The 17,064-nt window shown below is 47.0% G+C and overlaps 1 protein-coding gene across 1 annotated transcript in view; it reads left to right on the forward strand.

Annotated features, from left to right (window-relative positions):
- Window positions 1-17,064, forward strand: part of COL6A1 (collagen type VI alpha 1 chain) — a 78,283-nt gene that overhangs the window by 36,960 nt on the left and 24,259 nt on the right. Inside the window, exons 19-20 of the mRNA XM_075317427.1 lie at window positions 200-262; window positions 7,430-7,492. Of these exons, the coding sequence (XP_075173542.1) occupies window positions 200-262; window positions 7,430-7,492 (126 nt within the window). The remainder of the gene's footprint in view (window positions 1-199; window positions 263-7,429; window positions 7,493-17,064) is intronic.

Here is a 17,064-nt window from a genome sequence, read left to right on the forward strand (position 1 = left end):
GGAACTGGATTAAAACCACCCAAAGTGCCAAATTTTTGTGCATCTACAAGTTTTGCAAACCTTTTGCAACAGTTTTCTGCCACAATTTTGGTGAAAACTCTTTGATGAATCAGGTTCTCAGTGTTTTCTAATGAATGTTATATTATAACTGTCTTATATACTTAGTAATTTACATATATTTTACTGTCTTTATTTGCAGGGAGGTCCAGGAGAGCGCGGTCCTCCTGGGGTATCTGGTGTACGAGGATCCAGAGGAGATAAGGTACATTTTCGGGAATATTTTCTAAACCACTTGCAAAGGAATTCTGTCACAAATTGGGTAAAACCGATGGAGAACACAACATGTCGGTCGAAAATGTATGCAGATGAGTCCAGTGGGCGGTGCTACTTAATGATTAACAATCTTCACTGTATCAATGAAGGAAGGCACCCGCTCCAGGCCGCTCGGGCACCGCACTCCTTCACTAAGGAGACCCTGAGTGATCATGGGACCTTGGGTGAGGTGCACGACAATTACTGGTTTCTTCAGGCCGGTGTCCGTCACCCCACTGGCAATCCTCATCGTAGACAGTCAGAAACGCATGCGACACCAGAGCTCACGTAGCCAACCAGAAAGTTCACTTTATTCTTTACATTTGTATGACAGACATGGCCTTTCTTTGCTTCCTTCTTCTTAGTGTGGGGTACTACCTCTCGATCTGTCCCCCTCACTATGTTGGATCTAGTCCTCAAGCTCCGGTGTCTGTGTCACGTTCTCCCTGACTTTGTTCACCTTTATTCGATTCTAGGCTCTGTAGCTGGACAACTCTCTAAGCTAGCCGGGGTGAGCCGTAGGCTCCGGACCTCTCGAGATTATCTCAAGGTTTCCTCACTGGTCCTAGCACCGAGGCCACATCTTCTCACACTTGAATCCTATTCTAGACTGGCTCTTATCAAGACCTCCTAACCAACCTCTTACACACATCTGTCACTGCCCCTTTAACCCTATTTCGTTCTTCCTACTGCTATTGTCGCGGGCGGGGAGGGCGCTGCGCTCACCCACTGCTCGGGTCCGGCTGCTGCTGCTGCTCGCTCGGTCGGTGGCTCGAGCGGTGGGCCGGATCCCGGGGACTCAAGCGGCGATCCTCGCCCATGAGTGAAAGGGATGGTTTGGGTGTAGGGATATTGTCCGTGATGCCACCCACGGTTCGTGGTGAGGTTGGGACACCACCGCTGCTCTGTACGGGGATCCTGGGAGCGTTGGCAGGGAGCAGCTGAGATGTTTTCTCCCCTCCGTGGGTAGGGGGTTTTTGGTGGTCCCGGGGCCCGGTGGTGGAGGTCGGAAGGTGGGTTGCGGGGCCTGGCCGGGTGCAGGGTCGCGGGGAAGCACAGTGCCAGACGGCACGGTGGTACTTACTCAGCCAGTAACGCACATGGAGTCTCTGGTAAAACAAACGGCTGGATGGACGAGTCCCACAGAGGGCTGCGGCGGTCACTCCCGGTAGGTTGGCGGTAACTGTCTCTCCCTGCACCGGTGTTCTGTTCTCGGCCCTAATGGCTTCCCACTGATAGCCCGCTCCCCAGTGGTATGTTGGCTAAGGGAGCCCTTCCGTTGCCGGCAGGCTCTGGCCCTAGAAGCTCTAGCTCTGGCAGTAGCTTTATCTCCCTCACGGTTTGGACGGTTGCTTTCAGTCGGGTCTTTACTGCTGGGAAACCCCGGAGGTTCCCGTCGCTGACGAATTTGACCGGTTTTACGGCGACTCCTAGCCTGGTCGGGGTCCGTAGGCCCTGCCGGATGGTGATGGCTTCTCTTCGCTCCCCAGTTCGGTACCGGTGGGCCACCGCCCGTCCCTGGTCCTCACGGTTGTGCGTCAATCGGCCTCTCCTGCAGACGATCACCACCGTCTGCCAACCTTGCTGTCAGGTGCCCGGGCCACGTACCCAGACACGGCCAGTCAGTTCCTCCACTACTACTTCCTCACTCTACAACTCCTCAACTGTTCTGTCTTCCTTTTCCCGCCTCCAGGACTGTGAACTCCTCGGTGGGTGGAGCCAACCGCCTGGCTCCGCCCCATCTGGTGTGGACATCAGCCCCTGGAGGAAGGCAACAAGGATTTGTGTCTGACCTTGATGTTCCTAACCGGGGTGTAGGGTGTGTTGTTGCAGTACCTGTGACATCCTGGCTTGTCCAGGGCGCCACATTCCCCCTTGGTTAAATGCAGACCGTCCGCGGGCTGCTCGTTCATCACCGGTTTTATTTTCACAACTAGAAAAATAGAAAATGGTAAAACACAAGCATTCTTTATAAACTTCCCTTTACGGGAGGCACTTTCTTTTAACGTTACTAAACGATAGTCAATTCTTATTAAACGGTAACGGCTTCCGCTCTCCCCTCGCCCAAACAACCTGGCCCTGATGCTGCTTCTAAGAAGTGGGCAGCACCCCTTGCCCCAGTCCAGAACCAAATTGCCCGAGCGGGTACGGTCTTTTTCAGGGGACCCATGTCCATGGGGGACCCCTGAACCCCCAGAGGATTGCCACCGGTTACGGTAGTGTAGGGCCTGGGCCATCCATTTCCTCAATGCCCATCCTCCCAAATCAGCCTGTCCGGAGGCGGTTACGGTATCAAGCCAACAGATACATTTACACTCCACTAAGTTTGTGGTTTCCCTGCAAGGTTTTGGGCTTGTCCGTAAGAAGTTCCTTATGCAACGGTTGCAGAAAGTCCCTACGGGGACTAGTTGCCGGCAACGGCCGGTTCAATCACGGTGTCAATCTGATAACTTCTTCAGTTGATTCACTCTTATCATTCAACAACATTTAACAACGGTACTGGGGGTCCCGACGGGGACAACTGTGCAACAGAGGGACCGCCGCCTTACTTCGAATCCTCAAATCCACCACAGCGGCCGGAGAAGGGGGCTGGACTGATGCTTGGGCTTCCTGGCTACCCCTCAGCTTGGCGTCCAGGGCAAACCAGCCCCTCTCCCCGCAGTGTCGTGTGTACTGCACCAGATCTCCTGGGAACAGGTTACGGCCCGGGTGGTCCTCCGGCAGATGGGCATTGACGTCCCGACGTGCTACAAAGACCTTGGCCTCCAGGCCCGGTTCGTATATAAATCCGTATCCCCGACGGACATCAAATTTCCGGACTTGCCCTTCGTAGATCGGGCCCCGTACATGGAAGGTGGCTCTGCGGAGGCTCTCCTTTTCTCTAATCGTGCGGGCGACCAGCTCCGCCTTCCTCCTCTCTCTGTCCGCAATTTCCTGGCCCAGCGGGGTCTGTTCCCTGTCCCAATAGGGGGCTACTGCGGGTCCCGGCGCACGGGTCGGGCCCCGCGAGACCTCCTTCACGCTGCCCACTACTGGTAATCTGGGTGGAAGGTCCCGCGGTGTCATGGCCTGGGGTGCTGCCTCACAGCGGCGACCCGGTGCGGCCTCAGCTGAGGCATGGGGGATGGGCACAGGGATCGTCTGCCGCTTAACCTCCGCTTCCTCCTGCACGGAACAGCCTGCCGGAATCGGTACGGCATCGGGCGTGGTCTTCGGCAGCTTCCAAGGAAGCGGCTCAGGACGGGGTCGGGCCTCTGCTGCAGGTCGGTCCGCTTGAGCGGACGGGCAGGGTACCGCTACCGGTTGGACGGGTAGCGGGCCTAGTGGCGGGGCGGTAGCGACTAATGCGGGTAGTGGGGGAGGCAGTAGGGTGAGCGGGTGCAGGCCGGGCCCCTCAGCCGCAACGGCCGATCCCTCGGGAATACAGGGGCGTGGGTCTCTTACCCGCTTCTCCAAATCTTCCTCCACCTCGCATCTCCTTATAGCCGCCACCACGTCCGCCATGTTGGCCTCCCACTCCTCCAGGAGGAGCTGCATGCGGACCTGCAGACGGCTGCTTAGCTGGACGGTCTGGACTTCCACCCACGCTGCGGTGCCGGGCGCGAGGACTACGGTGTTGTCGGTCGGACTCAGCATCTTGAGCAGCGGCCTCTTCCAGGAACCGGAAAAATGGCCGCAGGGTCCTGGCGTCCCTGCTTTTATAGCCGCGGGCTACATGCAGACAGACGCCATCCGTGCCCCCTTAGTGTCTTTCCGGCACCTCCTCTTCAGGGGCGGAGCTTTGGCTTTCGCGCCTCCACTGCTCGGGAAGACGCTCGAGCGGGGACTTTTCGCGCCCAATATGGCGGCTTCCGAAAATTTTCGGCCGGACACCTCCGGTGGGACACAAGGCGCACCTCTACCAGACGGCAGAGCGGTAAGATCCTGTTCGTGACGCCAAGTTGTCACGGGCGGGGAGGGGACGCTGCGCTCAACCACTGCTCGGATCCGGCTGCTGCTGCTGCTCGCTCGGTGGTTCGAGCGGTGGGCCGGATCCCGGGGAGTTGAGCGGCGCTCCTCGCCCGTGAGTGAAAGGGATGGTTTGGGTATAGGAATATTGTCCGTGACGCCACCCACGGTTCGTGGTGAGGTTGGGACACCACCGCTGCTCAGTACGGGGATCCCGGGAGCGTTGGCAGGGAGCAGCTGAGATGTTTTCTCCCCTCCGTGGGTAGGGGGTTTTTGGTGGTCCCGGGGCCTGGTGGTGGAGGTCGGAAGGTGGGTCGCGGGGCCTGGCCGGGTGCAAGGTCGCGGGGCAGCGCAGTGCCAGACGGCACGGTGGTACTTACTCAGCCAGTAACGCACATGGAGTCTCTGGTAAAACAAACGGCTGGATGGACGAGTCCCACAGACGGCTGCGGCGGTCACTCCCAGTAGTTTGGCAGTAACTGTCTCTCCCTGCACCGGTGTTCTGTTCTCGGCCCCAATGGCTTCCCACTGATAGCCTGCTCCCCAGCAGTATGTTGGCTAAGGGAGCCCTTCCGTTGCCCGCAGGCTCTGGCCCTGGGAGCTCTAGCTCTGGCGGTAGCTTTATCTCCCTCACGGTTTGGACGGTTGCCTTCAGTCGGGTCTTTACTGCTGGGAAACCCCGGAGGTTCCCGTCGCTGAAGGATTTGACCGGTTTTACGGCGACTCCTAGCCTGGTCGGGGTCCGTAGGCTCTGACGGATGGTGCTGGCTTCTCTTCGCTCCCCGGTTCGGTACCGGCGGGCCACCGCCCGTCCCCACTCCTCACGGTTGTGCGTCAATCGGCCTCTCCTGCAGACGGTCACCACTGTCTGCCAACCTTGCTGTCAGGTGCCCGGGCCACGTACCCAGACACGGCCAGTCAGTTCCTCCACTACTACTTCCTCACTCTACAACTCCTCAACTGTTCTGTCTTCCTTTTCCCGCCTCCAGGACTGTGAACTCCTCGGTGGGTGGAGCCAACTGCTTGGCTCTGCCCCACCTGGTGTGGACATCAGCCCCTGGAGGAAGGCAACAAGGATTTGTGTCTGACCTTGATGTTCCTAACCGGGGTGTAGGGTGTGTTGTTGCAGTACCTGTGACGTCCTGGCTTGTCCAGGGCGCCACACTATCTCAGCCGGACCACCAGGTGACGCCTCTGGTAACAGTCCCACCCTACTGTATCTGGAGCCTGCACCCAGCTAGCAGCATAACATATCAACATACACATTTAGCAGCAGGCATAACACATATAATTTACATTGCAGGGCTCGACCACCTAGTACCACTGTGCATGTACAGATAGCTGTCAATCACTAGTAGAACTGCCCGCTGGATGATTCATATACATACAAACACAAGGGATTTCAATGCGTTAAACCTGACTTCCTTGACTTGCACTATATTTATGATGGATTTTAGACACTTTCTGTACCTTGTCGACATAAGGGTGTGGTCTCTCTAGAAAGGGGTATGGCTTAGTGGAAAAGGGGACTGGTTTTAAGTGCGTAACTGTGTCAGAAAATGCTTTGCTCTAGAATTATGGTGCACAATTCTCACAAAGCTAACCAATAGGGATGATCGAATACCTCAAATATTTGGCTTTGCGAATATTTTCTGAATAGGTTGCCGCTATGTGAATATTCGATGCGCAATGTAAGTCTATGGAAAGCCCAAATAGTTCCAAATAGTTGTTATTCGGGTTTCATATAGACTTACATTGCGCATCGAATATTCGCGAATAGTCGAATAGCGGCAATTAATTCGGCAATATTGAGGTATTCGATCATCCCTACTAATCAATATAGATGAGTGGATCGCTTTGCGCAACCCCTTTTAATGGTTCAGAATTTTGTTCACTGGCTGTGGACAGGAGCTCTGTGAATTTTGCTGACCTTCCGAATTAGTTTGCGTTTGCGAATTAGTCCTCTGCGTTTTATCATCGGTCTGATGTGGCGTCATCTGAGTTTTATGCAACACACAGTTGATGACACATCCGCACAGCAAATCATAAGACGAGCCCAAGATCCGAGAGGGTGAAGAGGTTCACGCAGTTCCTGTCCACGGCAAGAGAGTAATGATATGGACCAAGGACCTGGGTTGCCCGAAGCAATCCGCTTATCTCTATTAACCAACTAGTGATGTAAAATTAGACAAGACAGTCTTAAAATACACCAGATTTATCAATCAGCATGAACACCTATTATAAATTTGGCACATTTTAAGACTGCATAGTCTACATTTTCACGGTTTAGAAATTTCGCCTGGTCTAATGTGTCCCGTCTTTGCTCTAATGTTATTCCCGTTGCTCCTCTGAGTCATCTATTTTTGTTGTTTTTTATTGGTTTTTTTTTTTAAATGCGTCATACATTTTCTGAGGTATAGAACTTTTATTTACTGCTACTTTTTATAGTCTTTACAAAGGGGGTGGAGCTCCTGGTAATAACGTAGAGTAGTCTAAAGACACGCCTCCAGAGAAGATTTGACCCACGCCCCCTTGGTAGAGATGATAAAATTGAGCACTAGATAAAAAGGTCCATATCTCTGGAACCGTATTGTGAATTTTTAAAAAGAAAGAAATTGAACACGCAGGAGGAGCAGTGGGATTAAAAAGGCTGAAATACTGGCCAATTTTGACCTGAAAAAAGGTCCTCTTGAAATACTTCTAGTGTTGCTGTTTTGTCTAGTTAGGCCCCCAACAGTCATTTACCACTCACTCCTCTGCCCTGTAATAATATGAGATGACTTTTGAATTTGTCCCAGTCTACACAGCAAAGCAGAAAACATCTTTTTAAAAAGCTGTAAGCCATTTGAGTGTGTCAAGAAGCTAGTAAGAAAACTCATGTTTTTTCACGATTTTCTGTAGTCAAAGAAATTATCTAAAAAAAAGTAGTTTTCCAATCATCCACCCCATTTTATTTATTCTGCCCGCAAGATATATACCACATTTGAAAGGTTTCAGCATTTGTCATGCATTTCACATCTGTTTGAAGCCACGGTTTAATTATTTTATTGTGTATCTGCTGTAAATTATTAAATTCTCAGTATTACAGCAATGAGTCATTAAACATGAACATTTTATATTTGTTGTATGTTTGTTTCTTACTGTTTTCTTTCTTCAATTCTGCTTCTAGGGAGATCCAGGCCAAGCTGGAGACCAAGGCCGAGATGGCCCTGTGGGCCCTTCTGGTGATCCAGTAAGAATCAATATTTTATATCATTACTTTGACTTGTTTATATTTGTTATATGTTGGATTATTTCCAGTGTGGAATCCTATCTGTCTATCTATCTATCTATCTATCTATCTATCATATATATTTGTATATATATTTGTTACTGTTTTGTTATAGCTGGATGGTTGACCCATGAAAGCAGAGAATGTTACGCAAAAATTAATTGAACTTTTAGTGTTGTTAGTAGAGTTTAGGGATGATCGAATACTTCGATTATTCGGCTTCACGAATATTTTCCGAATACCTCGCTGCTATTTGACTATTCGTGAATATTTGATGTGCAGTGTAAGTCTATGGTAAACTCGAATAACAACTATTCGGAACTATTCGGGCTTCCCATAGACTTACTTTACGCATCGAATAGTCGAATAGCGGCGAGGTATTCGGAAAATATTCGCAAAGCCGGATAATCGAAGTATTCGATCATCCCTAGTAGAGTTACAACTGTTGTGGATGAATGCTGAATACATCAATTGATGTTGCGTTTATCCAATCTTTCATTGCATGACAATATGACGTAGGAGACTAATATGGATTGATTATGTACATTGTTCTGGCCAACACCACAAACATTGAATGATGCAAGTTCAGTTTACCTTTTTCTGATGAGAGACCGTTTTATTTTCTTTTTTATTTTAATATATTTCTTATTGAGCAGCACCTTATTTTTTCTGAAAAAGAACTCCAATCGATCACTTACACATATAGTAAAAAATATAAAATTCTGACTGCTTGTAGCCATGCACTTGCCGGGACTTACTGTAAAATGTTCATACCTTGAATTCCATGATAAGCCATAGGCATAGCTAGGTTTTCCTACTCTCGAGGCAAAGATCTGACCATCCCTAACCTTAATTTGAAGCATAAAGGGGTTGTCCACACCTTGGAAAACCCCTTCTCATTCCCCATGTTTGCTCCTTTAAAATTAAAAAGGTTATACTCACCTCCCGTTCCGGCGGCGTTCCTTCAATGTCGGCACTAGTTCTACTGGGACTCATGTGACATCACACAAGTCCTGTGTCTAATCACCACCGGCTTCACTATCTCCTCCTTCAAACAAATAAGTAATCAAGAGAAAATGAGAGCTGCAGCTGCTTTCACTTTATTTCAATGTATGGTATGTTCTAAGGCGAGGATAGTGAAGGCCAGGACTCGTGTGACGTAGCAATGTCACATGAGCCGTGCTAGAGTGAATGCTGGCACCGATAGAAGGCTGTCGGCACAGGAGATGAGTATACACTTTTTTATTTTAACGAGGCAAGCATAGAGAATGAGAAAGGCGTTGTCCAAATGTTTTTGACAGATTTTTATGGATGGGGATGGCCATCACTTGGACAACCCCTTTCACAAGAACCTGTGAGACACCTTTACCCCACCCAACAATATTATGACTGTATAGCCCTTTAAAAATTAAGCCAGTTGACTTCTTTATGACTTCGAAGTGCTGCTCCGGCAGCGAGAAATCTTGTTTGGAAGTTTGTGTCTGGAAGTGAATTTGGACATGACGATTCACTTCTAGGTTCTCAGCCACCGCTGTATTCCTGGCCTAGCAGCACCTACCCCTGGCTGATTGACAGGTCGCTTACTCTTATTTATAGTCCATGAACTGTCAGTCAGCCAGGGGTGAGTGTTGCCAAGTAAGAAATACAAAGTGAGGCCAACTATCCAATGAGCAGCATGTTTCATCCACAGGCCTGGTTCTAGTTAATGGGTCCCACACATGATACTCATTGGACATTGAATAGTGCCTCAGTAAGGCTATGTGCACACGCTGTTTTTGTGTGCCCACAAAGATGCAGCATTTTTGTGCGCTTTTGGCCTCTAAAAAATGCACAAAAACGCACCCGCGGTAAAAAAAAAACAATAAAAAAAGGCACGCGCTTTTGGTGCGTTTTTGTTGCTGCGTTCCTTCCAATGCATTACATGGGTGAAAAACGCTGGCAAAAACGCAGAAATAATTGACATGTTGTATCGTTGTGGTCACCACAAAAACGCACCTAAAACAAAACTGCACTGTGCGGACAGCAAAAAGGAAAACTCATAGACTTTGCTGGGGAAGGAAAGTCAAGCAGTTTTTAAACCAAAAACGCACCTTAAAAACGCACAAAAACGCTACGAAAAATGCACCGTGCGCACATAGCCTAACTGTTTTGACCATTGTGCAGGTTTTGCTCTCCACGACCAATGTCAGATCGTACAGGAGAGTATGCTTGCACATTTCCTTTAATTTTTCTTTACTCTTTCAAGTAAAAGGTATAGGTGGGGAGGTTACCTTTATCAATTGCTTAGGCCTCCGACATACATCCGTGAAAAACACGCACGTGTGTTACGTTCCGTTTTTCGGGTCCGTTTTCCATTGTTAAGTCCGTTTTTATGGTACGTGTGGCATCCGTGTGAATTGATTATGCTAGCCGTGTGCGCGTGAGATACGTAAGTGACATGTCCGTATGTTGCCCGTGTGAAATGTTCCGTGTGTGATGCACAATGTCATTGAGATACATACCCGCTGACAGCAGACAGCGACGCGCGATGAGAATGAACTCGAGGAAGCTAGTGGTGTAATGCGTCCAAAACCTCTGGAATAGTTTACAAGCATTTTACATGTAGATTCTGCACCATTACTGTTTTTAAAACTACAGCGATTTTTAAATCTGTCAATTCTTTGAGGCATTTTTGCTGAGTTTTCAGTGAATAAAACTGATTTTATAAAAGACGTACTGTAAACAAATGACACATAATCCGCACAAAAAAAAAACATACCAAAACCTGCTTTTTGTAAGCAGCTTTTCAATGCCAAGACAGCTTTTGACAGAAGACAATAATTATTTACATGGATGAGGGAAGTGGTTTGATTTTATGGGCGCCGCACCAGCTGTACAAACTCTGAAAAACGATGTGATCTATTGAGATTTTTGGTATATAACTGATCATTGTTTAGTTCTCTGCGGACCCTTAAGGGGGCTTTACACGCTGCGGCATCGCTAATGCGGAGTCGTTGGGGTCACGGAATTTGTGACGCACATCCGGCCGCATTAGCGATGTTGCTGCGTGTGACACCGATGAGCGATTTTGCATCGTTGCAAAAACGTGCAAAATCGCTCATCGGTGACATGGGGGTCCATTCTCGATTATCGTTACTGCAGCAGTAACGATGTAGTTCGTCGCTCCTGCGGCAGCACACATCGCTATGTGTGACGCGGCAGGAACGAGGAACCTCTCCTTACCTGCCTCCCGGCCGCTATGAGGAAGGAAGGAGGTGGGCGGGATGTTCCGGCCACTCATCTCCGCCCCTCCGCTTCTATTGGGCGGCCGGTCAGTGACGTCGCTGTGACGCCGCACAGACCGCCCCCTTAGAAAGGAGGCGGTTCGCCGGTCACAGCGACGTCGCCGGGCAGGTAAGTATGTGTGATGGGTCTGGGCGATGTTGTGCGGCATGGGCAGCGATTTGTCCGTGTCGCACAACAGATGGGGGCGGGTACCCACGCTAGCGATATCGGGACCGATATCGCAGCGTGTAAAGTAGCCTTTACTCTGCCTGAACATGAACAATAAAAAAAGCTTCCAGATTTATGTTTTATATGTGAAAATGAATAATTAAATTGTGATGAGCCAGTTGAATGGAAGCAGAGGATAAATAGCCATTTTTGAACTTGAAGCAGAGACTTTTTGAGCTGTGCAGTAGGGACGAGTAAAGCTGCCATGAGATAAGCTAGTGATCTAAAAGGCAACGACTGAGAGACTTGTGGAGCTATCGTCTGGTAAGAATGGGCTGCGTGCCAACCAAGAGTTAAGGGTGCTTTACACGCTGCGGCATCGCTAACAATATATCGTCGGGGTCACGTTGTTAGTGACGCACATCCGGCGCCGTTAGCAACATCGCAGCGTGTGACTCCAAGGAGCGACGCTCAACGTCAATAGTTGATCGTTGACACGTCGCTCATTTTCATAATGTCGTTGGCGGTGCATGCCACTGGTTGTTCGTCGTTCCTGCGGCATCACACATCGCTGTGTGTGACACCGCAGGAATGACAAACATCTCTTTACCTGCGTCCACCGGCAATGAGGAAGGAAGGAGGTGGGTGGCATGTTCCGGCCGCTCATCTCCGCCCCTCCTTTGCTATTGGGCGGCCGCTTAGTGACGCCGCTGTGACGCCGAACGCACCTCCCCCTTGAAGGAGGGATTATTCGGCGGTCATAGCGACAACGCTGAAAAGGTATGTGCGTGTGACGCTGCCGTAGCAATAATGTTCGCCACGGCAGCGATCACCAAATGTTGCACGAACGACGGGGGCGGGTGCTATCACGCACGACAACGCTAGCTATCGCTAGCAATGTCGCAGTGTGTAAAGCACCCTTTAGAGTGTTCAGTGCACAGATTGGCGTCCCCAGGGACTATTAATAGTCTGTTCCTTTCGAATACTTTCAAGGGTTTGGACTGATGGGTAAGAGAGACAGATTATGTTTAGAGAGTAATTAATCAAAATGTGCCTTTATTAATATTTGACATGTTTAAAGAAGTTCTCCAAGAACGTAATAAAATCGGCTGTCTCAAATACAGTGACAAGCAAAAGGGTAACAATGTTTTGAACTTTTCACTTTCAGGCTCCAAATCTCACCATCCACTACAGCTTGGGCGTGAGACTACCTTAATTTTATAGATAATCATCTTGACTATCTTATACATAAATTTGATTTGCAACAATGGAGCATATGATTAGTTATGCAGATTTTTGTCATGTTACTGTTTTGCTCCTGGAGTTCGAAAACTAGCTTTTCTTCCTGTATATTACAAATTACAACCTGTTCACATATTCCCTAATAGCTCAATGTGTAACTAGGTTAGTTCCAAAGCAACATCACTGGTTCGAATTGAGGAGCAGCCATGAAGACGATTTCTCAAAAAAAGAGAAACAGCATTATCCAGCTCATCGGTAGTGATCTCTTAGCCAAGAAATATGCCAAACGGCATCCTGTGAGGCCTTGACAGGTGGAAGAATACGAAATGAAGTCCACTTATCCATTCAAAAGCCAAGACGGGACGTTCAGGCAAAATATCGGAGTCAACAAGTCTGCTCATCACAAGATCTATCACTTCTAGTTCAACAAACACGACAGTGGAGGCATCTCGTATGCTTCATAATAGTGAGATCACAGATGTTCATGAAGCACCGTGTGACGCACATTACACAAGTCTGGAATGGTGGCCCGAAAAAGGTGAAGAAGCCTCAACTTCAATATCATCATAAGAAGTCTTGGCTTGAATTTAAAAATAAATATGGAAAGTGGACAGTAGAAGATAGGAAATGAGTGATTTGGAACAATGCAATGAAAATTAAAAGACTAAGCTCTGATGGGTGCAAATGGGTCATGAAGAAACAAGGGAAAAAAAGGCTAACAGATGGAGAAATTGAAGGAACTGTCAAGTTCAGTGGAGGAAGCCTGATGACATATTTCACAGCCAAAAGCATTGGATACTTGACCAGGATCGATGGTGGTCAAGACAAGTTACTTAATACACTCGAGAACTATGGGTTTGAAAATGATGACATAAGTGTTCCAGCAGGGCAATAACCAGAAGCATACTTCGACATTGGGGAAGAAATAGTTCAATGACAATGTAGTAAAGGTGCTGGATTGGCGCCCACAGTCCCTGGACCTCCACCCAATCAAACACTTGTGGTTTTAGTTGAACAAAAAGCTGTATACATACCCAAGTGAGTCGACCAGTATGAACTATCAATGGGAACGTGTAGAAGAGATTTGGAATCAGATTTCATTTGTGACATGCTTTAATCTGATCAAGAGTATGCCCAGAAGGATTCAGGCAGTATTGAAAACCAAAATTGGATTTACAAAATGCTAACAAAAAAAAATACAATTTAGCTTTTTAGGAGCAAAACAGTAACAATGCAGTGACATTACAAGAATCTGCATAACTAATCATATGTTAAATAGTTGAAAGTCAAATTTATGTATGATATAGCCAAGATGATTGTCTATAAAATAATTGTAATGTCACGCTCAAAGCTGTAGTAGATGGTGAGGTATGGAGCCTGAAAGCCAAAAATACAAAACATTGTTATCCTTTTTCTTGTCACTATAATACAAACGGTAGCCTGTCCTAGTCATGTGTCAGAACAGGCTACAGTGTGGAGAAGCTTATTTCCCGAGACTAGTGTCACAACTGACAGGATGTATATCGTAAGCACATATACCAGAGCTGTATGAGAAGTATGTGGCAGAAAACAAATAAATCTCCGCCATCTGAGCACAAAGATTTTTTTTCTCTAGCCTCAGTCATCTGTTCTCAGTCATTTGAAGAGATTTACTTATTCTCCTGTCTATTAGTGCTCCAGCGCCAGCACCATTAGCGATGCTATCGCTTCTCCACAGTGCTCCTTCCTCCTGCACCCAACGTGGCACATGGACTGCATCTCTCCCATGTTCTGGGTCCCTCCGATGGACCTGCAATACAAATACAATATACAATTGGTGTAGGAAAGAGGGTTTTGGGTTCCTGGAGAATTGGGCCGACTTTTCAGTTGGCTACAGATTCTATGCTAGGGATGGGCTGCATCTTAATGGGGAAGGTGCAGCTCTGCTGGGGCAGAAAATGGCTAGAAGGTTGGAGGAGTGTTTAAACTAGGAATGGGGGGCGAGGGTATTCACTTTATAGAAGGGGAATGTAGTGCAGATAGTGACCAGGGCACAAGTAATGAAATTGGGGGTGGTACGGGGGGAAGGGTTAGGACAGTTAATACAGTAAGCAGGAATACAGGTACAGAGTCATACGTAACGTGCATGTACACTAATGCCCGAAGCCTCACAAATAAGGTGGAGGAATTAGAATTAATATTGTTGGAAGAAAATTATGATATAGTGGGGATATCAGAGACATGGCTGGATGAGAGCTATGACTGGGCTGTTAATTTACAGGGTTATAGCCTATTCAGGAATGACCGTACAAATAAGCGAGGGGGAGGTGTGTGTCTATATGTAAAATCATCCTTAAAACCCATCCTGCGTGACAACATATGTGAGGGTACTGAGAATGTAGAGTCCCTATGGGTGGAGATAAGGGGGGGGAGAATGAATAATAAAATACTGATAGGGGTGTGTTATAAGACGCCGAATATTATGGAAGAGGTAGAGAATCTCCTCATAAAGCAAATTGATAAAGCAGCGAGTCTCGGAGAGGTAATTATTATGGGGGACTTTAACTATCCTGATATAAATTGGGGAACAGAAACTTGCAGTTCCAGCAAAGGAAATAGATTTTTGATAACAATGAAAGATAATTACCTTTCACAAATGGTACAGGACCCCACAAGAGGGGGAGCACTACTAGACCTTGTACTAACCAATAGGCCAGACCGCATATCAAATATACAAGTTGGGGGTTACTTGGGGAATAGTGATCACAAAATAATAAGTTTTCATGTATTCTTTAGTAAGATGTCTAGTAGAGGGGCTACAAGGACACTAAACTTCAGGAAAGCAAATTTTAAACGGTTGAGAGATGATCTTAGTGCAATAAACTGGGATGATGTACTAAGTAATAAAAGTACACAAAGCAAATGGGAGACTTTTATGAGCATCCTGAATAGGGCTTGTGCAGAAAATATACCCCATGGGAACAAACATGCTAGAAATAGGAGGAAACCCCTATGGCTAAATAGAGCTGTAAGGGAAGCAATAAAAGAAAAACAGAAAGCCTTAAAAGAATTAAAGAGGGTAGGTAGTGATGAGGCATTATATAATTATAGAAAATTAAATAAAATATGTAAAAAGCAAATTAAGTTAGCTAAGTTTGAGACAGAGAGACTCATTGCGAGAGAAAGTAAAAATAATCCTAAAATATTCTTTAACTACATAAACAGTAAAAAACTGAAAAGCGATAGTGTTGGCCCCCTTAAAAATAGTCTTGGTGAAATGGTGGAAGGGGATGAGGGTAAAGCCAACCTGCTGAATGACTTTTTTTCTACGGTTTTTATACAAGAAAATGCCATGGCAGATGACATGACCAGTGATACCATAAATTCACCCTTGAATATGACCTGCTTAACCCAGCAGGAAGTACGCCACCGCCTCGAAATCACTAAGGTTGACAAATCTCCGGGCCCGGATGGCATACACCCCAGAGTACTACAGGAATTGAGTTCTGTGATAGATAGACCATTATTTTTAATCTTCTCAGATTCCTTAATAACAGGGTCGGTACCGCAGGACTGGCGCATAGCAAATGTGGTGCCAATATTCAAAAAGGGGACAAAAACTGAGCCGGGAAATTATAGGCCGGTAAGTTTAACCTCTACGGTTGGTAAAATCCTTGAGGGTTTCTTGAGAGATGCTATACTGGAGTATCTCAAGAAAAATAACCTTATGACAGAGTATCAACATGGGTTTATGAGGGATCGATCCTGTCAAACTAATTTGATCAGCTTCTATGAAGAGGTAAGTTCAAGTCTGGACCAGGGAAATGCAGTGGATGTTGTGTATATGGACTTTTCAAAAGCTTTTGATACGGTGCCACACAAAAGGTTGGTACATAAAATGAGAATAATGGGGATAGGGGAAAATATGTGTAACTGGGTTAAAAACTGGCTCAGTGATAGGAAACAAAGGGTGGTTATTAATGGTACGTACTCGGACTGGGTCTCAGTTCATAGTGGGGTACCACAGGGGTCAGTATTGGGCTCGCTTCTTTTCAACATATTTATAAATGACCTTGTTGGGGGCATGCGGAGTAGAATTTCAATATTTGCAGATGATACTAAACTCTGCAGGGTAATCAATACAGAGGAGGATAATTTTATATTACAGGGAGATTTATGTAAATTGGAGGATTGGGCTGAGAAGTGGCAATTGAAGTTTAATGTAGATAAATGTAAGGTCATGCACTTGGGTAGAGGAAATAACATTTATGATTATGTACTTAATTGTAGAACACTGGGTAAAACAGACACAGAAAAAGACTTGGGTGTATGGGTGGATGGTAAACTTCACTTTAGTGGACAGTGTCAGGCAGCTGCTGCCAGGGCTAATAAAATAATGGGATGTATTAAAAGAGGTATAAGTGTTCATGAAAAAAATATAGTTCTACCTCTGTACAAGTCACTAGTGCGACCGCACTTAGAATACTGTGTACAATTCTGGTCCCCGATATATAAGAAGGACATAGCTGAACTGGAGAGGGTGCAGAGAAGAGCGACCAAGATTATTAGAGGAATGGGTGGGCTGCAATACCAAGACAGGTTATTAAACTTGGGGTTATTTAGTTTGGAAAAACGAAGGCTTAGGGGGGATCTAATCACAATGTATAAATATATGAGGGGACAGTACAGAGACCTTTCCAAAGATCTTTTTACACCTAGGCCTGCGACTGGAACACGGGGGCATCCGCTACGTCTTGAGGAAAGAAGGTTTAATCATAATCACAGACGAGGATTCTTTACTGTACGAGCAGTGAGACTATGGAACTCTCTGCCGCATGATGTTGTAATGAGTGATTCACTACTAACATTTAAGCAGAGCC

Source organism: Anomaloglossus baeobatrachus, chromosome 7 (genome assembly GCF_048569485.1).
Source record: "Anomaloglossus baeobatrachus isolate aAnoBae1 chromosome 7, aAnoBae1.hap1, whole genome shotgun sequence".
Classification (NCBI taxonomy): Eukaryota; Metazoa; Chordata; class Amphibia; order Anura; family Aromobatidae; genus Anomaloglossus; species Anomaloglossus baeobatrachus.